The following is a 25475-nucleotide window of genomic DNA, read 5'->3' on the forward strand; positions in this document are numbered from 1 at the left end:
TAATTTAATGCAATTTATAACTGTGAAGTTAATGCCCTTACCTGGCTGCTGGATATCTGCAAAGCTCTTGGTTAGCAGAGAGCTATTCAGAGTCAGTATATAATATATTTATAAGGATATTTACAAAAACTGTCATATTGTTATTTACAGTTATTGCCACAGCAAAGGCAGTTTGACGCTGCCTTATGGTTTCTAGAAACAGAGCAATAAATTGAATGGTGTGATGTGATCCTGCTTTTTATCACCTTTAAATTCCAGCAAAAATAACAGTCCTTCTGCAGTGCTATTTAAAAATAACCTGGTGTGCTGGGAGGAGGAGGAGGATTCAACACGTTCTCTTGACAGCCGCGCGACCTTCTGAGATGACACTGGGTTTGGTTTTTAATTCATCAACCTGAATTACAGAAATTTGTATTATAATTTTAGTTTTGCTCCGTTCTTCCCCAGAAGAAAATCATCCGAGAGTCAACACAGATGGCAGCTAGCATCACAGGACATTACAGATAAACAACGCAGAGAATATATTGACCAGATTCTTTTTTGTAGAGTTACATGGAACAGAGTGAACTATCACAATCTGCAAGTGGGACTGAAGGGCGAAGTGAGAGAGAAGCTCCCCAGAGGTGCAGGGAAAGCATTTATCACATCCGTGCTGCAAGGAGCAAAACTGCACAGTAATCTAATCACCCGAGAGCAGACTGAAATGACTTTCATTTGACCAAAACCGAGCAGAGTAGACTCAAATTTGACGTGATGTAATACCTGAGTCGTTTTCTAGTGAGAGCGACACATCATGAATCCACATCACATCAGCCGACATCTGCACTCTCGTGATTTATTTCTTCCGCTGACTCTACAAACCCGAATCTGTTGCAGGGTTCGAGACAACCGACCGTAACATGTTTGCACAAGCGACTACGATAAACAGCAACAATCTTTCACAATCTCTTACGTCTTGTTTTCTCTACACGAACAATGAAATGAAGACAGTTTGCTCACAAAGTCCCATAGGCCTGCACGCGCCTTGACATCATAATATAGTCGTCCTCTTCCCTTTATTTGCAGACGCATTGGCCAATGGAGATGTGTGGTGAGGTAGCCAGACTTCCTGCACTCTTCTCCTCTTCTACGTGATGCTACATTTTGTTTGTGAGGGGTTATAAACCCCACAAAGTCAAGTTGTGCTACAGGAAAAAAAGTAGCTGGAAAGAACTCTAAAAGAAGGCGCCCCTCCTTCCAACCTTTAAAATCCTCCTGCAGTAAAAAGCCGTATCGTGGGTCGTTGTCCACGCAAGCCGCTGCTGCTTAACTGCCACTCTTTTGGAGGGGTGGGGGGGTTGTGTGGTTGGCGGTCAGCGAGGTGTTGGCTAAACACTCCTGAGCGGTCCTCCATTACAGTGAACTTCTCTATCAAACCGAGCGTCGAGGAGAAGCGCGCCGCCATCAAATCTCCAGCAGGTACTTCACGGGGACCAGGCCTCGCTTCTTCCCGCTCGTCAGCCGGTGGAAACCGTCGATGTCTTCGTTCTTCCCGACGCAGATCTGCAGGGGGGAAAAGGGGTGGGGGGGGGGGGTCGGCAATGGGTGAGAGAGGGAAGGGATAGAGAGAGGAGTGCGGAGAGGGAGGACGAGCAAGTGTCATTCAGGGATGTGAGAGAGTTTGTGCACCGAGGCTAAAAAGTAAGCTAACGTGCCGTCCTCTGTAATCTCAGCAGTTTTCTGCATGAATTTGCATACGTTGTGTGTGTGTGTGTGTGTGTGAGTGAGAGAGTTTGAAAAATTGTGTGTATTTAAATGCCTGTTCACCTGGGCCTCTTTTACAGTCATCTGGCCCTTGTCACGGTTGCCGTGGAAACCATCAGTGACCTTCCACACCCGCTCGCCGGGGCGGACCCGCTGAACAAAGTTGGCTGGGAAATATCCCACCTTGTCTCTGCTTTTCCCCTGGGTAACACACAAACACACACACACACACACAGAAACACACACAGTTAGTCTTTGACGAGCACATTACAAATAGATACTTTCTGTTCTGATCTGACTTATGTTGACAGAAATAGTAAAAAAATAATACTGCTTTGTTTAAAGCGCAGCACAAACATCTGTGATGATTTTAGTTTTCATAGACGAAGCAAACATCTGCTGCCTTCTTGACAAAAAGAAACAATACGTTTCATCACAAACAGCAAACCCAACACAGACCGTCCTTGACCGTCCTCTGCTGAGTAAACACACAAATGACATACTTTGCGTTTACATTTTTGTTCGCTTGACCACTCGCCTACATATTCATCACTCTTATATCACAGTGGCCATCCATCCGTTATCTATTCCACTTATCCCCATGAGGAACACATTGGGAGCTGGAGCCGATCCCAGCTGCCACTGGGCGAGAGGCGGGGTTCACCCCGGACAGGTCGCCAACCAATCACAAGGAGAGGCACAGAGGCAACCATTCACTCTCAAGCACGATTTATAGTCTTCAATTTATATCACGGTAACAAAAAAGGAATTGAAATAGACTAGTTTTATTTTTGCTGATTAACAAAACCAGCTCGACCAAAAGGCTTCTGTCTTCTCTTCAAAGACACTGGTAAACATTTAGCTTATATCCAGACGTTGGTTCCTCCACATTGAGCAAAAGCATGTTTACAGAGAAATAGCAGCTACGTTTCTGATTGTGGTTTAAAATGGTTTTATTCCTGATTAGCATATATGTGGTATAACTGTTGTCCCCTGGTGCTTTATGTTAAAGTAAAGACCTGTCTGTCTATGTTATGATCTTCAAACTAGTTCTGCTCACACCTACACCTGCCGTCCTTCAAGCACCACCCACCAGCTCTTCAGTCTTAGTGAATAGATTCAATTAATTATAAACTCAAAGTGCTTTACAGTATTAGCCACATTCACACACACAGCCAGTCAGAGCCAATAAAGGGTTCAGTGTCTCGCCCAAGCTCACTACTTAATGATGGACTGGAGGAGACGGGGATCAAACGGCCGACCTTTTGGTTAGTGGATAATCCGATAGAGTAAAGAGAGAAGACTTCCCAGCTCACCTTCCACCAGTCCTCGTTGGAGTCCTCTGTGACTTGAACTCTGTCACCAGGCCTGCAGGAATAACAGGCAAAAGGCTTGATGAGAATTCACATTTAGTCACAAACATAACAATTAATGCAACAGCAAGCACACATTCAATATTTTACTTACTAAAAAATACAGTTGGGCAGTTAGTTCTGGCCTTAGCTGAGGTATGCACTCCACTAGATTGGATCGATTTTAGATTTGAGTCTTGTTTGCACTCATCACTACATGGTCAGTGTCACTTTAAGTCCTTGTGCCTCGTGGATTTAATGTAAATGTCGACAAGAAATAGATAATTTTTCTGAGGAGAGCGAAAGCAGTTCTGTCCGTGAGAAGACATTTCTCCATCTCCCTGCACAGACGGCTCCTCCAGATTAGTGGTGAGTGTCATAGCACACTCAGCAGTTTCCTGATCCTACTAAATACATTTTTTTTTCTTCTTTCACACACTCGCAGCTGTTTGTCCTTCCTGGTCTCCCGGCACCCTACCTCCACCCACCCCGAGCCCCGCAAACCCCCCTAAGATCATCCTGCTGAGGAGGCAGATGGTGCGTGAGTGTCAGGTAAATAATGGGCCAGGTGAACACTTCCTCCTCTCTCAACCGATTACTCTCACATGCTCACATACGGTCAACTGAGAAACGGGACTGACTGTAGTTCCAGGTCGTTCTTCTCCTGAGGCAGGAACTTGTAGAGAGCCACGTAGGTGTGGATGGAGTGGACCTCCACTCGTTTGGGAGTCTGACAAAAAAAAGACAAACACAGGGAGAGGGGGGGATTAAAGATCTTTGTCCGAATGTTTTGGAAATCTGCAACTGGAGAGTTTGAAGGCTGTGGACGCAGAGCGCAGCTTCGCCGAGATAAACTGACTGAAAAATGAGAGGAATGCTGATTACACACCTTCAGGCTGACCCTGTCTTCCGAATCAGCCTTCTCGCTTTCAGGAGGGGTGAGCACTGGAGAAACGGACAGGTAGACACAAAGAGAGAGGGAGAAGGGGGAAAGAAAGGGAGAGAAGTGAGAAGACAAAATGCATGAGAGAAAGAAAGGTCACATGTAAAACAAGTGAAAGGAAAGGGAGAGGGGGGGTGCAAGAGTAGGGAGAGAAAGAAAGGATGCAGAGAGGAAGAGGGGGGGGTCGTGTCACTTTGCGGCAAACAGAAGGAAGGCCGAAGTCAAGGTCGTTAACCGTGAGGTGGAGGCAGAACAAACTGAGATGATCCCATCTCCTGGGACTGAAGACGGAGAGGGAAATGCACTGGGTACACACACACACACACCCACACACATGCACTCACACACACTCCACCTCCGTGCTGTACTGCGTCTTATGCTAATTTAGCTCCTTAACTCTTTGACAGGACTCTGTGTCTATGAATTTCAGAAATTATCATCTGGTGAATTCACATAAACAAGAACAGAGATAATAAACTCGTTAATGCAGGAAAAACAGAACAAACACTCATAACGCTCCCACATGGGACGAGACTCAATGTTTGTGCGTAATATCCGTCTTCCTGTTATTACCAAAGAGATAAAGCGTCAAATTATCAGCTATAAAGAAATTAAAGGGAAATTCATTTGACTTACTTCCTGGTATTTGTTCCTCTTCAGCAATCGGCTGGTTTTCGAGTTTGTCTTGTGGTTTCTCTGCCTGTAAATAAAGAAAAGTTTGCAAAGTCAAGAATGCTCTTTGAAAGATTGATGTCAGCATGAATATATACGATCGCCTGCGGTTGTCTGGGTATTTTATGTGCGTGTGTTTTTTTTCTCATACCTCGTGACAAGGCGACTCTGAGATACTGCCGAAGCTGGAGCGACTCATCAGAGCCAGCGACGTCCCGTAGCGCAGCGCCTCGTACACGGGGTCAACGCTGCTGTTATCCGCCTCTACACGCAGCCAGACAAAGTGGAACAGAGCAACACATGTGACAATTTTTATCGCTGACAACGTAGATACACACATAAACACACGCGGGGCCTGTCAGGGACTGAAGGCCACGGACACAGCGATTAGTCATCCGGAGATTTCAGCTGTTTGCTGCCGCCATAAATCAGCCGGCGTCTCCATCACTCACCCTGAGCGGCGGGCGCCTCTCTGACCACACCCAGCGGATCGATGGTCAGCAGAGGAGAGCTGAAGTTTCTCTTGAAAGCTCCTGACTGACAGAAGGACAGAAAAGGGGAGGACAGGGGGGGGGAGGAGAAGTGTTACTTGAGGTGGGAACAAAAAAAAAGACAAAAGGGGCAGATGTGATATTTTGCTGTAAGACAATACCTGTGGGTTTATTTCAAATCAGGGAAGGGCACGCCTATACAGGAAGTGTGATGTGCACCTGAAAGTGTGCACGTATCAGTCTGGATGTTCTTTCAGTCTTTCGGCTCAACTGACATGCATTTGTTATTTATTCCATCTATAAAATGTGTTTTGAAGACGACGCAGAAATGCAGTTTGGGAACAATTTGGAGTTATATGGTACACATCTCCAAAAGACATATTCCTACTATATCCGTGCATGAGTACAAATACGTGAAGTTAAATTGAAGACTTCATAGGAGTGCCACAAAATCAGATTTTTAAGCAAGACAGAATTACTGAAAGATAGTAAAAGAAAGTTAATCTAATTAAGACCTAGTACATGGCCTTTGACAAATTTCAGACTTTTCAAGGACTAAAATTCAGATTAGAGAATTTAGACTTTATTAAAAGACCCCAAAGAAACCCCGGCAATCTCCATCTCGACTTCCACACTCTTGTTCTTTATACTGCAAATGAATTTCAAACTTCATTTCCAGTAGTGAAAGGAAGCAATGCAGAGTAGCTGCATATGAAAGTAGTTTCTAGGAGGCGGCTGCTTCACTGCCTCTCCTGTGGCTTCCCTCTAAGAACATTTTCCTCCTTTTTTTCCCCATCAAGCTCTTTGTAGCTGTATCTGAGCCCTTCAGTTTCAGGACTATAGGAGGAAGAGGAGAAGTCATGATGAATACTCAGGAGTGCTCCAGTACGCTCCACACAAACTGGTTAAAATAGCTAAATTAAACCCCTCTGACATACTTTCCATCATGATATATTAGTAGATTACATCTTCTCATACGATCCACGTATGCAAATAATAAAATAATAGAAATGTATCTCTGTAGCAGTGATCTCAACAAGGTGCTTTACAAAATACATGGGAATAAAACAACACAGATCAAAACAAGACAAATGAAAAATGAGAAAATATATCATAAAGGAAAGTATTCACTGAAGCCAGTTAAACAATCTGGCAATGCTTTTCCTATAGCAGCCGTGACTCAGGAACTACTAAGTGTTGGTAAGAAGATCTTAGATTACGAGTTGGAGTAGGACCTTGCTGAGCTTTAAAAGTTATTAAAAAAATCTTAAAATCGATCTTAAATATGACTGAGGGGAGGCAACAACCACAGAGACAGTCACCGATACACTCCTGAAGAAACGTCCTTCACGCTGCCGTCTGCCTGATGGAGCATGACTTGACTTTTTTTGTTTCTGCCTTAATGCAAATTCATCCGCATGGTTTGTCTGCTGAGGCGCCACAGAGGCCCGGCTCTGTCAGACTGCAGAGGAGTGCAGATCTGCTACTGTACACACTTTGATATCAGATGCTTTATTTAGCAGGAGAAATATGTTTAGCGACAGCGGATGAGTCATCAGCCCCAGAGACGACACCGCCAAGTCCTGATTTTGACAGAGGAGGCTGCGATGAATCTGTTCTGCAAATAGAAACAGTTTATAAAGATAGTATCTCAGCTCTTTTTATCTCTTTTCATCGGTTTTACGGAGAGTGACTGATGTTGAAAATAACGCCATCAGACTAATATGTTCAATCTTCAGTTGTTGTTTTTGTGCCATCCTGAGCAGAAACTATAGAGATGGGTTTCAAAATAAAGCAGCATTTTACAGCAGTGGAGTTGATTTGCTGGCAAAACGTTACTCAGGCGAAACTTGACACTTTTTTAATCCAGAAAAAAAGTTTTATCATTTCACATAAAAATCTGTGAGCGACAATCGATCGTCGGTTCAGCCGTTGTCCATCAATGATTTAAGGAAACGCTTCTAACGTCTGAATTTATGAACATTCAGTCAGAAAAGTGCAGAAGACGTCTGAAAGTCAAACATCACATTGAGCTGCTGAGTGAGTGTGAAGCTGCTCTCAGGGGTGACAGACAGGAATTTGTCTTCTCATCCACACTGAAAAAACTGCTTGTTATTCAATGCTGAAATATAACTGAGTATATTGTGACGATATAGGAGTTGTGTGGTATTTTTAATTGCCAATATAATTATAATATTGACTAGTAATATTGCAGAAAACCTTTCAAAATTCTAAATAGTGACTATTTAAACAAGAGGGCTGTAAACAATGAGAATTATTCAAATTGACTTCTTGATTAATGAACCAACTGTTGCAGCTCTGGTCAAGTGTCCTGGAGAATATAATACTTTTATACTTCTTTTGTTCATTACAGACATTTTTATATATTTGTCTTTCACAGGAACTACAGGGCACAAATAAATGAATAAATGAATGCACAGTAAATGAAACTGGCGAATGCTTCACTCTGTCAGATTATAATAATAATGACAACCGGCCTCATCTCCTCTGTCAGAGCTCAAAACAGAAAAGAACTGATGTGGAGGTAGAGGAGTGATTTCCTCAGCATCACATGCACCTTCCATTTCCACTGTGGCAAACTTCTAGAACCAGACCCAGTGTGGGCGGCATCTGCCTCGACCGGTTTGGGTGAGCAGAGATAAAATGGGGAAGAGAGGACAGGTGGGTGGAAAGGAGGGGAGAGAAGAGAGAGAGAGAGGGGGGATAATGGAATGGAGCTGACTCGCACAAAGTACAGTCAGGAGAAGATATAGGTGTGTGCGTGTGTGTGTGTGTGTGTGTGTGCGTGTGTGTGTGCGTAGCGCTTTCCTGCAGAGGCAATTATTTTGTGCGGAGCTCAGCCTGTTTCTTTAATCAAACCGTAATAGATCTTTAAGTTTAATTACGAGCAGAAGGTTCATGATTCCAGACTCATTTAAAGCCGCTTCATTCAGAAGACATATTAAAGCAATCTGTCACATGAGAGTGGGATCAGCAAGTCGACGGAGAGCCGGCCATTCATTTTGAATGAAGCTCTGCCTGCTCACGTCCTGGTTTTTTATTGTTAGTCATTAAGGATCAGAGGTGGAAGAAGTAAACAGATCCATAAATAGCACAGTGAAAGTATTAATATGCAGATTCCCTCGTATTCTTTGGTTTCAGTATACGATGGGTTAGAATTAAATCCGACGAGGAAGTTATGATTAAGTCGGCACTTTTGAGGTGTGGGGCCCGTCCCAAGGAAGCATTTTGCAGTGTGTGTGTTTGTGTGTAAAAAAACACAAACCGACAAGTATAGCTCTCAGATAAATGTAGTGGAGTAAAGACATTGCTTCTTTACAAAGATGTATAAAATGGTAGGAAATAGAAATGCATAAGTAAAGTACAGGTATCTGGACGATGTACTGAAGCAGAGCACTTTCCACCACTTTGATTAACATACATGGATTAGGTATAGATTCTATCTCCTCAACAATAAGACATGAGAGGCCATAAACCAGCTCTACAGTCAAATGCATGACATCAGCATGCCCCGATTTCAAAATTGCACCTGAGCAATCTCAGTGCGATCGAAGTCAAATCCCACCAGCGAGCCCTGTTTGTTTTGGATGACGCACTCTGGGCGAGTAACCCTGGGACCTTGTGTGACGTAGATCTAAAATAAGCAGCCTCCAACTCCATCCAGTTTCTGTAAAAATGCCTAATCCTCGCTTTGATGAGTGTGCAGTGATGGAAAAGGACACCGCCGAAGGCTCGGTGGGAGCCTGCCGTGTCACATCCTCGAGGGATTGCGAGCGCCTCAAACACACTGAATTTCACACTGAATTAGCCAGACCAGCTGGTACGGGGAGATATTGATTTTCCAATAGAGCAGAGGGGGGAAAGGAAACGTAGAACACAGACGAAAGAGGGGAAGAGAGGAGGCCGAGCGAGAGGAAGGACAAAAGGGCTGAGGGACAAAACGCTGGGACCTGGCCAGTGAAACTTTAAACACAATCCTCCACAGCTTTGTGTTCCTCTTTTATATTTGGAAGCATTTAACGCCACTATTAGCCTTTAAAGCACTGTCAGCGTCTTAGGCAACTTTGCAAAGCTCCGGTCAAGCCGCATCCCATTTATAACCCCTGCGTTTCTGCCTCTACTGGTCTGAACAGGGATTTATCCTCGTTTAACAAGATGGGGGCTCTGAGGCTAAGCATATTACCAGGACTGAAACGCTATGCCAACTGACTGAGAGAGACAATGATAGTGCCCAGATGCTATTTTATTCTGCTGACACCAAGGATTCTGGCCTAATCTCTGCCCTGCTGAGGACTTGTGCTTTTTCCTCTGCATTTTCAAAACAAATACGCAAAATATGAATAAGTTAATAAGCTTTATAGGAAACATTTTGGCCCATGATAAGTAGTACAGAGAGAAGTGCAGCAAATTCAATTTAAAAGTAAACTGAATTTAATATTAATAATTAATAAGTATTGTATCATAATTAGAGTTTTGATCAAACATGATAATGAAATCCCTTCAGGGCATTTCTGAGATATCACATTCGCCGGAATGGGATAGACAACCGATAAACATGTGGCAAAGATGCTGAAGGAATTTAATAGAAGGTATTTCATATGTTTTCTGATAATTAGGGGCCAGCAACATGTTTTGTAGAGTCACACTAATATCGAATCAGTTCATCCATGAGTCCAAGTAAATGAAAAGGAGAAAGAGATATGTCAGAAAAAGATTGTAGATAAAGACTGTACTGTTTATCTATGTCAGAGTTAAAGCTAAAACTAATAATAGTCAATAAAAAAAGTGTCAATACCTTAAAGAGACTTTAGGAGAAGACTGAATATCTCCGGAAACCGGTGTCCGCCACCTCTAGTAAAACCTGGCAAAATTATTTTCTTACGTGGCTATGAAGTGAAAATGTAAGCTTCATAAAAGGTGATGAGTCCAGGGTAATGAAACTTGATGTTACTGTAAGTCCATCTGAAGTGTTCCTACCTTTCCGTTACATGGCTGCTGGGAGAGCTCAGACGAGCACCAGAGGTGGGCCGCCAGTTTACAGGCTTTACAGCGCAGGCCCTGCTTGGAGTTTCCTGCAGAGAAACACGACGTTCACTTTAACACACAGAAGACTGAAGAATGACAGCTGTCACATTAAAAACCAATGCAACATCATCACTTAATAAAGTGATCTAGTTGTCCGGCTAGTTTGGTTTCATCTATTATACAATTTGTGAGTTACATATCTTTCATTTCCATTGCTTTTCATTTTACTATGTTAATATTCAATATTCATATTCTCCAGCTCTGGATTGTACCATAATGCAATTGCTAACATTAATACGATATCAAATGATTGAATAATTTCTGCATTCTGCCACATTTGGTTCCTCTTGGGACAGATTAATTTCCTAAATTGAAGTGATTCAACACAACTTGCTAATGTCTGCATCCTTTCCACAAACGCTATGTTTTAATTTCTACCATCTGGGCGAGTCCAGACTATATGGATTAACTGACCCACCTTGGATCATGTGTTTGCATCGCTGGCAGCTGGTGAGCCTACGGAAGACATGCTCCTGGAAACAGTGCGTCTTCACTGGCTGCACCGGCTGGGCCTGAGTCTTTGGCTGGGTCGTGAGGGTGACGGACAGCGAGGGACTGATCGAAGGCGAGTGAGACGTCAATGAAGGGTTGGGACTGACCAACGGAGACTGGGAGGGGGAGTGCTCATAGGCCGGGGGGCACTCGGAGAAGGGTGGAGGAGATTGCGGAGGTGGGGGTTGTGGTTGTGGTGTGGTGATGAGGGCCGAGGGCAGGCGCATTTCGCCGTTGTTGCGCTGGAAAAAGTTGTCCATGCTCTTGCTGCGCATGACAGACTTGAAGGACAGGGAGCGCTTCAGCCGCTGCAACTGGAAGAAAGAAGAAAGATGAGATTCAGGTGAAGTTCCACAATGACATTTTGACATAGAAACTGACAAATTGGACAATCAAATCTGATGAAAACGCAGAAACAGACACTGTGACCTGATACAGTGACTGTGTCACAGTGGCACGACTATGCCGCCCCATTTCGAGGGCTCCTTCAAACGCTGCTGCCAAATTCGTCCTTCCCCGAGTAACAAATGGTCCAAGAGTAGATTCATTGCACTTCGGTGAGAAAGTCTTTTTTCAAAGCCACAGCCACGGCAAGAGATGAAACATCCGATGCTTTCAATTTTGAAAGGAAAGTATCAGGCTTTAACTCATATGAAAGGCTAACTGTAGACTTATAACCAAAGGGACATCAAAACTTTCTCATTGTGTCCAACTGCAGCACGGTTGCTAGGCGACAGCGGTATGGATGGGACAAGTTGGTGACGCAAATCCCGGGGGGGGGGCCTCTGTAGACTAAAGCGCCTCATTTTGGTTCGGCCTTCACGGCGTTCGTGGGCCACGTAGAGGTTTTAAGGTGCGACACAATAACAAAGGTAACGCAAATTAAGTGCAGAAGAAACATCGATGTTGATGCAAACTTGTTGGCAAACAGTTTCCTATTTACAGACAAGGTCGACAAATGTGACTTGATTCATTACAACCAGAGAAAGATGATAGTCTCACCCTTTTCTTTAAATTATGACACTAATGACTGATGCAGGTAGAGTGTGCGTCGTGTTTGAAATGACAACAAGGTGTCTAGCTTGAAGCCAGTGGGTTTAAAAGCAGTCTGCTCGTCTACCCTCTGACTGTCCTTGCCCTGGAAGCTGACTTTTGATCTTCCATCTTCAGCTGTTCTCCCCTCTGCTCCTTAGATCTGCACGAGTCAATACCCCTTAAAATTCCCGTTTGATTAGTTTTATTGAGCGACCTGCACCTTGGCGCTTGATGCGGTCAGTGATGCATGGAGGACGCGGTGTTTATCTTTGACTCTTTGACTCCGGCCTCCATTTCCCATCCAGGGGCAACACAATAAAGAGGGGACTGATAATGACAAACAATTACAGGGTTTTAGGCGCGATGGGACCCTCTATATGGAAATATTAACTGCTGTGGGCTCACACACACAGACACACTCGAGAGAATGGCCTGGAGAATGAGGGCAAGGATGTAATAGGTCCCTCAGAATCCAACTGAGCACCGCCTCAATTTACACAGAGCTCATTAGCCGTCTCTGTTTGTGACCAGGTTGAGGATATTGTCCTGCCTCTCACTTCCAAAGGTGAACTCATTTCCATTTAATTCGGATCTAAAAGTGTTTCTGTTCCCTTCTGTTCCCAACGTTTATTTTGTTGCTTTAAATTTTCTGCTTTTAGCGACGTAGTAAAAACATAATGTTTTCCTCTGCAAGAAAAACCTTCTGTGAATCTGTATAACTTTAGATTACTCTTTCTACGTGTGTTTACGTGCAAGGCGGTAGCGTCGTCATCATCGTCTCCTGCTCCTCCGAGCTTCGACAGCCACCGGCTATCTGCTCTCCTTTGCAGAAAACTCGGTCAATAGCATCGAACAGGTTCCTCTTTTTCTTCTTTAAGCCGCGGATTCACACATGCCAATTAGTCTGAGTGATGAAAAGAGTCGTCTCTGTCGACCCATTAGTGAGTGCCTCTCATAAATGTTTTCTACAGGGAGCTGAGTCCATGCTTTCCTTAATGGCCTTTTCTTGGCTCGACCAGTAGCCCATCCAGTAATGGATGTTCCTCTCTATTAGATTGTTTAACTTGTTCGACTTTGTTAATCTTCTCTGCGGTGCAGGCCTGCGTCTGCTCTGGGTCCAGGGGAAAAGGAACAATCCCTTCAGGCACAAACTAGGCAACACATGACTGATAATCCATAAGTTAATGTAGCACCCTGAGCCTTAACACAATTAAAGTAGCAAAAGCATAAACAGTTATTTAGCTTAATTAATTAAAGTCAATGTGAAAACAAAACTAAAACAGTTTAAAGCCGAATGTGTTTTCTAAGTTGCTTTAGCTATAATTGGGCCTTACTACTCAACGCAGCTTAGATTTGCTCGAGTGCGTTAAACGTCTGCTCAGAAGAAAGAAAAGAGAGAAATCTGCGAGCAGAGCTGAAGCTGGAGCGCAACACAGTGTACGAGCAACAAAATATCCGAGAGCAAGAACACAGTTCGAGCACAAGCCGAGCAGATCGAAGCACGAGGGAGTGCAGGAATTTGAGTGAGAGCATTACAAAATCGTATCATGAAATCAATAAGTCCCGCTCTTACACAGTGAAAGACTCTCGGCGGAAAAACAGCCACAACAGAAGTGCTAAATGAATCCAGTCATTCATTTTTGATTAATTTAAATTGCACAGTTCAATTATTAATAGAGCAAAAATAAAATTAAAGCTCTTCAACGGTATGTAATTTGGGAGCTACATGTCATCATAAACACCACTATCTAGATTCCCCTCTGGTTTATGCGGTTGCTCTTACTATTTGTATGTGTGTCCCTGTGTTATAATAGGTGTTGTATTAAAGCTGCTAGTTTGCCCTTTGATAGGCGTTGTCACATATCCCGTAATATCCTCCCCTGAAAACAGAGCAGAGGAGACTCTAATGAATGCAAATCTTTTATATATCTCTGTAGCGCTCTCTCTCTCTGTAAGGTTTTGAAGAGTCTATTTATGGATCACAGAACTGCCGACCCATCACACTCTGAACTACTGACAGCAATTAGCTCATCACAGTGCGGGTAGTGTCGTCTACGAGAGCGGGCTGCGGTTTGAAGATGTAAAAATGAAAGTATGGGAGCAGTCAAAGAAAGTGAGGGGGAAAATAGATAAAACGGAATGAATAAAAATATGGAAAAGAACATAACTAAAGTGGAGATGCATTGAAATATAGCACGCTGACACTTTCAACCACCCCCTGGCCCTCGAGAGCCTGATAATGTACCAGGGCCTTTCCAGATCAGCCCTCCGACAGAAACAGAGCCGACGCCTCGGACTTCTTTTCCAGCCGTCGAAAACGAGCATGGAGAGATGTTTGGTGAAGGCTTCTATAAATAGGCTATTGTGCGGAGTGCATGGATAAATTAATGATTGAGAAGTGGGGGTGGGTGTTCACGGTGTTCACACGAGATGCCTGTGCAAGGGAAAACGTCCCCCAGCTGCCACTACGACGCAGCTGCCACTCCCTGTGTTTTTCTACGAGGTGTCGCAGGACAGCAACGCGAAACAATTTCCGATCTCTCTGCTTGTGGTTCTTCATCTCCTCGGGAAGGACAAATGTACTTTCTAAAAGGAGCACAAGGTGTATCTTCTTCTTTTAGAGATGATTAATTTAGTTTCAATTCTGTCAATAAATAGAAACAATAGTGATCCTGGCACTACCCGTCTCCTGGCACTTTCAGCTGCCATGCGGTTGGCTGGTCTCGTCAGGAAGCCAATCCAAGGTGAGCTGGGTGCAGATACATAAAACTCGTAAAAATATAGCTAAGTGCTTATTACATCAGATTTATAAGCCTCTTTTGGACCTGAAATGCTTATTTTCTCCTCCGTCTTGTTCCAGAAAACATCCTTGAACAGCTGCCTTGTGTGTTGCTATGCACGTTCAACACACAGCAGCGTGTTGTGCATTGCGAACTCTACAGCAGCGTATTGATTGATGACACAAACAGGTATCTGGTTTCTTCCCATTATAACAACATCTGGTCCCAGATCCAGGACGATCGCCTCCCTCTCTGCAGAAGCTTTCCCTGGACACAGTTGAGCGACCCCAGTGTCTGCCAACTCCTAAACATGACACTCCCACTGCAGAGTTTTTCTCAGGGCATCTCAAGCTTCTACACACACTGGAAACTGACTGATTGTGTTAAATTAAAGGTGACGTCATTAGCCACTGCTCAAAATGGTAAAAGTCCTCAATGCACAAGCTCCAGTGCAGGTGACAGAGATCGGAACTAACCGACAACTCCCAGAACAGAGTGAAAACGACATCTTCAGTTTGTCCAATTAGAAAAAACATTATTTCCTTTATCCATCTGGATCATGCTGAGACACCAACACTCAGTCTGAATCTGAGCAGCACTTGAGAGAAGTGAAGATGTTCCTATTGTTAGTGAAATCATTTCATGTGAAAAACCACAAAGGAGACATGTTCTACCTTTCCTCTAGTGTGTTATATCACCTTTTGTGGATGTAAACTTTCTGTAAAGTTAAAAAGTCCAAACACTGAGGTAAAAGGAAAAAAAACTATAATTTCCTCAAGTTATAGATGAAGACAAACTTCAAACATAGAGATTAGAGGACAAGCTAAAGTCAGGCTTGTATTCTAAGGATTGTGCAGATGAGAAGGAGAACCTCATGTGTCCCTCTGTCTTCTCTACACTGCATATTAATATATTGGGTGAAAAACAAGGTGTGAATAAAATGTTAATTGTCTTCCAAATATATGGCTGTTGTTTAAAGGGCGGTTTCTGTTTCTGAGCCTCTTGGTGGCAAAGACTCTCACAGCAGCTCACACACCGTCTGACAGCCTGTGCAGCAAAAGGAGCTTGCATTTCCAAATCCAGCCTTTTAAAAGGTTTAATTGCAAAAGGAGCATTTGCAGCAAGCAATATGCGACTGCAACGGCTGCTTGATGTTCAAAAAAATGGCGGAAGCTTGATGACAAAGTTATCGGCGTTTAGTGACGGACGATTAACACCCAGTAAGTTTAAAGTCAACAAACAGAGACACAGAATAATGACTTTTTAGATATAATACTTTGAAGATCCAAAGCTTTCTTCCAGATAAAAATCTAACTATCATACATAAACAAACATTAACGATCTACAGGTCTTCCACCAGCGCACATCTCATATGCTCATTGTGTGAACCAGTACAGCTCCTTAGGTCTTCTAGTCCATAGCTGTCCACAAAGTACTTGACACAAAGGTGAGGCAGCGTTTAGCTTTTATTCTCCCAACAGCTGTAACACTCTGTCTGAGGACCTGAGAGCAGCCAGAAGTGTGGAAATCTGCCAGTTTGAAACCTCTCTCTTTAGCCTGGCTTTCAACATTATATTATTGCATCTATGTTATAAATTCTATTCAATTTCATCTAGCCGTTCATATTTGTTTGTTATTTTACTTTTATTTCTTCCATTTATTTTTATTTATTGTCATCACAGTTTTTTAAATCACATTTTTTTTGCTTTTAAAATCTATTTTATAATCTCTTCAGCATTTTTATTTGGTCTCTCTTATTATTATTATTATTATTATTAGTGGATTGTGAAGCATCACTGAGCCGTATGAAATGTGCTTTACGACTAAAAACTGACTGACTGACTGAGTCCTGACTTATTATTGTACATCATGACTTAACATGTTTTACTGTAGGCTTTTGTCACACAGCCCCACAACAAGCTGAATGCCTTTGTGTGGCCTTGGGAATCAATTAAAGTACAATGCACAGAAACAATGAGTATGAAAAAAAGGGAGTAAAACACATTATAGAGAAACAACAAGAGGTTCAAACTGTAGATTTCTGCATCGCTGTTGTTCAGGAATCATTATCCAGGATAATTAATGAGTTGATCAACCCTTGGAGAAAAAGTATTTTCAATCGTACGAATGCTCTGTATGAATGAACATGTTGTTGTTGCAGTCTAATGTGTATGTTTTTCTTTCAAGGTGAGTCTCCATAATCGAAAATCTGAACTAGCCTTTTAAAAAAAAAAACGTATTTCCTCCAGCTCTGTCATTACAGAGAGAAAATAACCTCAGCGTCACTTCAGCAGCAGCCTGCTGAGGGTTTGCACGACACTACGGCCATATTTACTCCCAGCAGAAGCCACACAAACCCTGGAACTGCACGAGGAACTCTGCTGGATCAGCAGTGTTTTACAACTCAATCAAGGGGCAGTAATTCAGCGACTTCGATCAAAACTGAGCTGCGTCAACGCTGCGTACAGGAGCACATGGCGGCTCTGTAATGCCGGTTTTGCTTGGGCGCTTTCAAAAGCTGTTTTCAGACGTGAAATATCATCATATGTGAGGAGCGTAGCAGGAGAGGAATTCACCACAAAAACAAAATGTCTGGAATATTCAGCCAAGGGTTGGTGTGTCAATAAAGCATAGCAGAAAAGTACAGGAAAATAACTGGAGTGTATAGCTCAGGTCTGAAAGCAGCTACAGATGAGACGCTCCGTGTCTTTCTAACTGCGTCCGTCTCCCTCGCTGTGATCCTGCCTCCGTCCAACACTTCATCTGTTTTCTGTGCACACTGCAGCCTGTTATCAAAGGTCAGCGATACAAGTCCATCATCCTGACGGGTGGAACACAAACATATCAGATGATGACTGATGTACATCCTCCTGCCGACAGTGATAGGGAAGAAAACAAGCACGAGGACGCACTTTGTTCAGAAATGTCACGCACACGCAGGATAATCACATGAGCGACACAGACACATGCTGCTTCCCCGTCAGAAAGAACTCTGCTGTTGTATTTGTGAGTTTAGTGGCAGCCTGACACAGGAGAGACAGAAGTTAGGAAATTAAATGTCAGCACTGTCAAAAAAAGCATCCAAAACTATTTAGCATCGTCATTTTTCTGGTTTTACAACAAAACATTTCTGCAACTATATAATAACATAAATTGGTCTTTATCTCGAGCTTCACACTTGGGATGTTAAGGGACTAAGGAAGGGCACTGTCCAATATTGTGCGATTTGGAGACAATTTGAATGAACAAGTTATCAGCGCTTTGGGGACGACAGATGATTCCCCTGTCCGGGGTTCAATGTACGGAGTTCAGCTTCACTGAACTTTGGATAAGCGGCTCTTTGTGCAGCAGCGGTGGTGCGGACTCAGTCCTACAGCCGGTCTTTACTTGTCACAGCTTAGTTACTGAATGTCACTTTTTCTATTTCAGAGAGAAAGCTGCAACCAACATCACCACAGGAAGAGAAAACAGCCCTTTCCAAACACATGTGTTTACAAAGGGCAATGCACTATTATGACTAATTTTCATAAACTGTGAAAATAACAAATTTGATAATTTTTAGGTTTGCATAATCATTAAAAGTAAGTTAAACTGGAGATAAAAATGAAAGAGAAATTGAGAGTCTTAAGTAATACAACCATGGAGAAAGAGCTATGGAAAAAGATGATTATAAAGGATAGAAAGGAGAGATAGAAGAGGAGAGTAATGAAGACAGAAAGATGTGAAGAAGCGGACTGCGAATGCATAAAGGAAAAGGTTTTGGTTTTCATTACACTGGGGCAGTCAATGGAAAAGAGAGAGTAGATGTGAGGTGAGAAATTAATTAGATAAAAAAAAGAGGAGAAAACATGCTGATAGGAAAGTTAGAGGGCTCTCTGCAGAGAGCGTGAAGGACAAAGTGGGAGAGAAACGGCTGCCATCGTTTCAGCTCATAAAACTGTCTTTGTGTTGGCTGAGAAGGCGATGAGCCCTGTGAGGACTCTGCCGCCCGGGCCACAGCACCACACTGCAATAACATCATTTAAACTTGATGTAGCGTCGTAGTCTGAGCTCACAGTTCTCGTTTCATCCGTTACTAAGCAAAGTAAAAGAGTGTTTTATAATTGTTTGATGTTTCAGGATATACGCTCTGAAGCTAAAGAAAATCAACATATGAATTAGTTTGTTTAATCGACAGAAAACTAATGAGTGATGATAATAATAACAGGAACCTTTTTCCGGCCATGTCCATGAACTCTATATACAGTAAAGATTGATGTCGGGTTTTTTACTGTCTCCAAAAATGAAGCCAAAATATCAAGCGCTGCCCCTTGTGCGCTGATTATATAATTTGGGAGCCATAGAGCGGAGCCACGGTATCAAGGTCCACCTCCACATGAACTCGACCTATCATGAGTCACTCTCAGCTGTCAATCATGATGATTCAGCCCATTTTTATAGCATCGAATAACTGATCAAAACGAAAACTTACTAGAAAAACTAGCATTTGAATTAACACCAGAGTTAAAAGAAGTTCATGTCCCGTTTGCTAACATGGAGAAGCATCCAGCCACCTGGGGAATAATCACAATGTTCCGGCTTCACTTTTGCAGAGTCGGCCATTTTTATAAAGTTGATGGTTATGACCAGTCAAGCGCTTCAGGGTCACAAGAAGCAGGAATATAACCTTTGAGAAATGGAACAGCTGGGCTCGTTGTTTTCCCGTATATCCCCGTAATTATGCGATGCTAAGCTAACTGGCTGCTAACCGCTAATTGATGTGAAGCATAAAGAAACAACTTTCAGCGCAGGCACAAATGCACAACTGTTCCATAAACCACCGATTTCCTTATCCGGACTCTGAACTTCACTCGACATCGTCACATTCATTGTACCTCACTGAACACACGACACTTGATCGACTCGCACTCCGAGTGATTAGCGAGGCGTAATAATATTTCCGTGGCCATCACCTCGCCTGTAGGTGTGAGGAGGTGGAATAACTATTCATTCGCCGTCACAGCCTCTATTAGCGGCACTCTAGAAAGCTGGTGGGCCCCACTTAGCACCGTAATAAATGCTCCGAGAGCCGAGGGACGGTGAAGAGACGGAGAGGCGAGAGGAGAGGGAGCGACGGAGGAGAGCTGAAGAAGGGATAAGAAGGATTACGGAGACCGGCGGTAAGTGGAAGTGCGAAAGAAAAAGACACGGAGGCAGGAGTAGGGGGGGAAAGCAGAGGGTGGAAGTTGTTCTGAAATGAGCAGAGTGATGTGCAAGGGACTGGATTAGGAGTGACAGTAAGAAACAAGTGAAGCTGTAAAGACACCCTCAAGCAGACGACTATGAAACAACCCCAGTTGTTACACACATGTATTCTTTCCTTCCTCTTATCCCTTTCTTCTTCTTCTGCAGGATTTGGATGGGTTACAGCTGCCAGCAGGGGCTTGGCAGGAACAGAGCTACATGGCTGACGCAGCTCGGAGGATTGGGTTTGTTTTTTTTCTTCCCCCACCAGTCCTGTTTTGTCTGGACGGCCATTTGTGTGAATTATGACCCGGCCGCTAGCAAGACACAGCAAACATCTGCTAGCTGATTGGCTCATAAATTCATGCAGCCCCTTACCGCCCACCATCCATTGTGTTGTTGTCTGTAGTCAAATAGAAACAACAAGGCGCCCCGGCCCTGCCAGGCTTGTCCCAGGTCCCTGTGGCCACGAGCGGAGGACGACGGCCGTAATGGGATTTCTCGCTGTAATTGCTGCTGCAATTAAAGCTGTTCTTGAATCTCATTTGAAAGTTTAATGCGGGAGATTTAGGTCAAAGCTGCAAGCGAGAGTGTGGAGAGAGCAGTCGCCGTTTTTTTGTTGAGAAAGATTAATCAGCAACAACAAAAAACATTGTTGTTATACACCTCTAGACTGCGAGCAAAACCCATAACTATACCCCGGGGCCATAACTACAGGGATCCTGAGAGCGTCAAGTATAGTGTTTACTGGTTTAAGCTATGTTAATGAAAGATCTGGATGGGAATATGCAGAACAATGACAAAGGCCTTAACGAGGTTTCTGCTTTACTGTCTTTTCTTGAAGTCTCAAGTTGGTAAAGGCGAAAAATATACTTTTAACAGATGTATGGTTTTAGTTCTGTGGTAACTTTCCAATATATTTTTAGCTCAAACCACTTAGGTCCCATTGAGGTACAAGAACCTGACGTGGACTGGACCAAGATGTCAGCTGCAAGTAAAGTCAGTGTTTTAACATCTTGAACTTTGCCCGAAATTTCTGGTTCAATTAGAATGACACTTAGCGCATTCCTCCGATGATGCCCAACAGCCAATCAAGCTGCACCAAGTGTACCACACTCACAGATATCAATCATCATAATGAGCCTGATTCTTTCAAATCAGGACCCATGAATTATTCCATGGGGAAATTGGGGAAAAAGTTGAAAAATGCCATCTCACACAATGTTAAGGAAAGTCTTGGATCCACACTTAACTGTGATGGGTTCTTTTAGATAGAGTTTACCGATAGTGCTGTGATCCGATCTGATGATTATATGTTGAATGTTCCCAAAATCAATGTGGTGAGTTGAATTACTGGAGTCTGACGTCAGTTATTGTACCGAGAGAAAAATGAAGATATTGAACTGAATGTGCAGGAATGAAGACTCAAGAGAAACCAGCAGCTATTTGTCTCCCCTCCACTGGGATCCCATCACAGGTTAATGATGGCAAGCATGCTGTCGTGCCTCCAGCATGCTTGCCATCATGTGTCAGGTGTGATGGTCCCAGTGGTTTTTCTGGGAGAGCAGATGCAGGTTCATTACTCCTCTGCAGTGACATCTACACGATGGGAATAGAGCATGTGAAGTGCCAAGGATTATGAACAGCTCAGGAAAGAACTGCGGCACATTGTATTTAACAGAGAATGGATAATAACATAAATTTGATCCCTATGTTACCTTGCATGCATATAGTATTTCTATTTGTATTCGTACTACATTTTCCCCTTGTGCTGCTACTTCCTTGTGCAATTGTGAATTTCCTCTACGTTGGATCAAGAAAGCTTAATCTTAATTTATCTTATTTCATTTTATCTCATCTCCCTGTTGAGCTGCAGCCCCTTTCCCACTTTCCTTAAACATCCATGTTGTGTGTGTGTGTGTATGTGTGTGTGTGTGTGTGAGAAGGGTTAGGACTTCTGACCTGAAGAAGAAAAGTCAGTGAGGGATGATAATGCCAGTTACCTGTGTTAATTTCATCTCATGCACACACCTTTCACTTTTTCTTAGTGCCTCAGATGTACGCCCCCCCCCCCTCCCCCTCCCCCTTGCACTGGCCTCAGACAGCACATGCACGCACCTCCATGTGATTTCTGACCTTTGACTCAGAGGTCAGGAGCAGGTACAAGAATTAAAAGCGGCTTAAAGTTATTATGCAAGAGCTGCAGCCAGCACAGAATAAGCCTCGTTAAGACGGGGGGCTGGGGGGGCAACTAAAGACATGCAGGCAAGACAAACTTGAATTCACACTCAGAGTGAATTATGATGATGATTCAATAACATCAATTCCTCAAAACTGTCATTAGAGAACTCCAGCATTCAGTCTGAGATCATCATTAGCTGTGTGACGGTCCTGCTGGTGAGCGGTGCGGTTACCTTGGACTCCTGGTGGCTGGGCAGTGGTCGGTGCAGGTCTCGGTTATGTGGCTCGTTCTCCTTCTCGCTTATTTCTGTCATTTCAAACGGACGCAGGATAAAAAAAAACTTAAATCCGACGAGTCCAGTGGGGAAACCAGGGGCGAGAGAGAGAGAGAGGAGAGGAAACTAGGAACTCGGAGGTTTGCACATCGCGCCGGTCTCAGGAGAGGAAGAGCTGCTTCGGTCCAGTCATGTGTCTGTGGCGTCGGTGCCCATCTGCGTCTGTGGCGAAGTGGAACAACGAGCTATTCCGTCACAACGCTGCGTATTATTCTACGCACTTAATTCTAAGGAATCAGGTGGAATACGTCAAATGTGCAGGAGAGCATCCGGCAGCAGGAGCCGGTGGATGGGCGTGCTTCTCTCTCCTCTCTCTCTCTCTCTTGCACACACACGCACGCACACACACACACGGGCACGCGCTTCTACAACAACTTTGATTTCGCAAAGTGCTCGGTTCGCGCTGATTGGTCCGCACGTGTTAAGGAAGCGCAGTGATTGGCTGAGACCGGATCGACGTAGATCAGACGAGGTTAATACAACATCGATTTTTCGTGCTTGAAAATAATAAAGATGCTGTAAATATTCATATCTAAATACTCTTAAAGGCATTAAAGGGAAAGTTCACCCAAAAATAAAAATTCCTTCATTATCCACTCATCACTTTGCAGATGGAGGAGTGGGTGAAGTGTTTGAGTCTGGTGAACACTTTGGCAAAACAAATTGGAGTAAATTACCTCGGGGCTTACGGACACTTGCATGACACCACAGGAGCAGCATGGAGGCATAATGTTTTTTTTAATGTTTAAAGAATCAGTCACCATTTACTTTAATTGTAGTATTGGATTTGGCTGCAACGCTGTTTACCCCTGAAACTCCAAAAGTGATTTGTGGACTCAAACACTTCACCCACCCTTCCATAGAGATAGATGTGAGTGTATGATAATGATGATGATGATGATGATGATGATGATGATGATGATGATGATGATGATGATGATGATGATGATGATGATGATGATGATGATGATGATGATGATGATGAAGTAAGTGTACTCTCTTTGGAAGTACACATATTTCAAATGTACTTTTAGCACATTTACCGTGACTTGTTTCCATTTTATATTTCCGTCTCTCTTGATTTAAGAGGAAAACATTGACTTTTTACTCCCCTACACTTAAAAGATATAATTATTGGTTTAATTGATTGTTTTATGCCGAAAACACGATCATCACATACAATATGGCCCATTGTCACAGATTCAACTGTGGAGCAATAAATCAATTTCCTATTTGTCTGTGTTCTATTTCTCTACATCCACACTGATGCCTGCACAGGAACAGAGATCCGATAACATGAGATGAGATCAGATAATCCTTTATTTGTGTCATAACGGGATAATTCGCCATCTTGAATCTTGCAAAAGGGGGATAGTAAAAATAAGAAGCATCGTGAAACACTAAAAATGCAACGCATACATAAGGAAGTTATTTAAATATACACTATAAAACATTACACTGTTTGGGTGTAGCACAGTATTATTATAACAGTCCGCTGAGAGCACCAGTAGCCTGGTACAGTAACTGATTCAGCACCAGGGACAGCTCCTCTCTCCCCTCTGTGTCACTAATGATCAGCCTTCCCTGCTTGTACGATTTCATGGTTTCATACTCACCAGATTATGTTTATTTTTAATGATGGGATTCCTATCATCAAGAAGGCTCAGGCTTGCTTTTATTGCATTAACAGCCTGTGCACAGTGTGAAGTGTATTCCACCGCACTGAGCTAAGTATAGGAGCAACTCAGAACAAAGGAATGGCACCGACTACTAATGATCGCTGCTTCTCCCCCAAAGCACATATGAGCAGTTAACAGTGTGATTCCATCTATTTATACACAATCTTTTAAAAATCTTTTCAATCCATCATTTTTTAGCTGCTGCGAGAAGATTTTGAGATAGTCTCTCGGGGGCAGAGTTTAGGTCTGTACACCATGTTCCACTTGTCTTGCTGGTGTTGAGCGGCTCGACAGTGCACTGAAAGCCCCTGTCACTCTCCATCACTGACATAGTACGGGCAGCAGGTAATTATGCAACTGAAAGACCTTATTATATTTATCAGAAATGTTAAAAGAAATAATTATGAGGACTTCTCGGTGTAACTGTGTGGGTGGCGGAGACAGGATTACTACCAGGTTTAAATTCGAACTGAGAACATCATGTGATTTTACTGTAAGTATTGTAGTGTTGCATTGATTGATTATACATACTGTTATTTCCCTGTGCTTTAAAATGTTGTATACACCTTTTGTTTCGGTATTTCAGTCCTTTCTCCCCCCTTTAAATAATTTATGAACTTTAAGCTTCTAATTTAGTCTTTATTGCAAAATAGGGATCAATGGCCTTTTGTATTATGTGTGCAGGTTTCATAACACATTCCATGGACGACACAAAGCAGAATAAAACAGTGCTATTCCTCTCTCATCTTATGCTGCAGCTCGAGCTGCTTTCCATTTTGCAGCATCATCTTTTATTAACAGCTCAGGGGAACTTTTTTTCGCTCCACTTACGACACACCACTGTGGCTCCACTCATTGTCTGTCTCTGTCTCTAAAGAGCAACACACATATTCAGAAACGCAGACACAGTGCACTTTTGACATCGACCTGTTTTTCAAGAACTAGCAGAAACAGTAAGAACGGGAGAAATAATTTCAATTTCAAGAGAGGAACATTTGACCTCAGACTGTAAAGGCTGCATTAACAAAATAATTTAAGAAAAAGGTACATGTAAGAAAGATTGTATATGCTGATTTCTTTAAAAAAAATTGGAAGTATTTCCTTTTCCTGCAGCTCCTGGTGTCTAACAGCATTTCCACATCTGTCACCTAAGATATACCTTGCACAAGCTATATGAGGATATGTGTGTGTGTGTGGGTGTGTGTGTGTGTGTGTGTGTGTGTGTGTGTGTGTGTGTGTGTGTGTGTGGAAGTGGAAGTGGAAGGAGACGCAAGGAACACGAATTGGGGATGAATGTTCCATCTCTGGAAAGCACATGACCTGATATGACTTAATTTAATCTCCCCGCTCGCTCAAATGATCATAAATCTATTCTCTCTGTGGTTCCCCTCTACTTCTCTGCTCTCATTTTTGAATCCCTCACACTACGCAGTGTGTCGTGTT

At 43.1% G+C, this 25475-nt stretch overlaps 1 protein-coding gene across 1 annotated transcript; it reads right to left on the reverse strand.

Annotated features, from left to right (window-relative positions):
- Window positions 1–1443: 1443 nt before the first annotated feature.
- LOC133028333 (SH3 and cysteine-rich domain-containing protein 2-like) lies at window positions 1444–22332 on the reverse strand. Its single transcript, XM_061095529.1, has 11 exons — window positions 22252–22332; window positions 10726–11113; window positions 10200–10294; window positions 5163–5247; window positions 4862–4974; window positions 4675–4738; window positions 3985–4040; window positions 3737–3825; window positions 3060–3111; window positions 1807–1944; window positions 1444–1542 (listed from the first exon to the last, which is right to left on the reverse strand). Exons 1-11 carry the CDS (start codon window positions 22330–22332, stop codon window positions 1444–1446), a joined length of 1260 nt encoding a protein of 419 aa, XP_060951512.1.
- Between the last annotated feature and the right edge of the window lie 3143 nt (window positions 22333–25475).

The sequence above is a fragment of the Limanda limanda genome, chromosome 21 (genome assembly GCF_963576545.1).
Source record: "Limanda limanda chromosome 21, fLimLim1.1, whole genome shotgun sequence".
Classification (NCBI taxonomy): Eukaryota; Metazoa; Chordata; class Actinopteri; order Pleuronectiformes; family Pleuronectidae; genus Limanda; species Limanda limanda.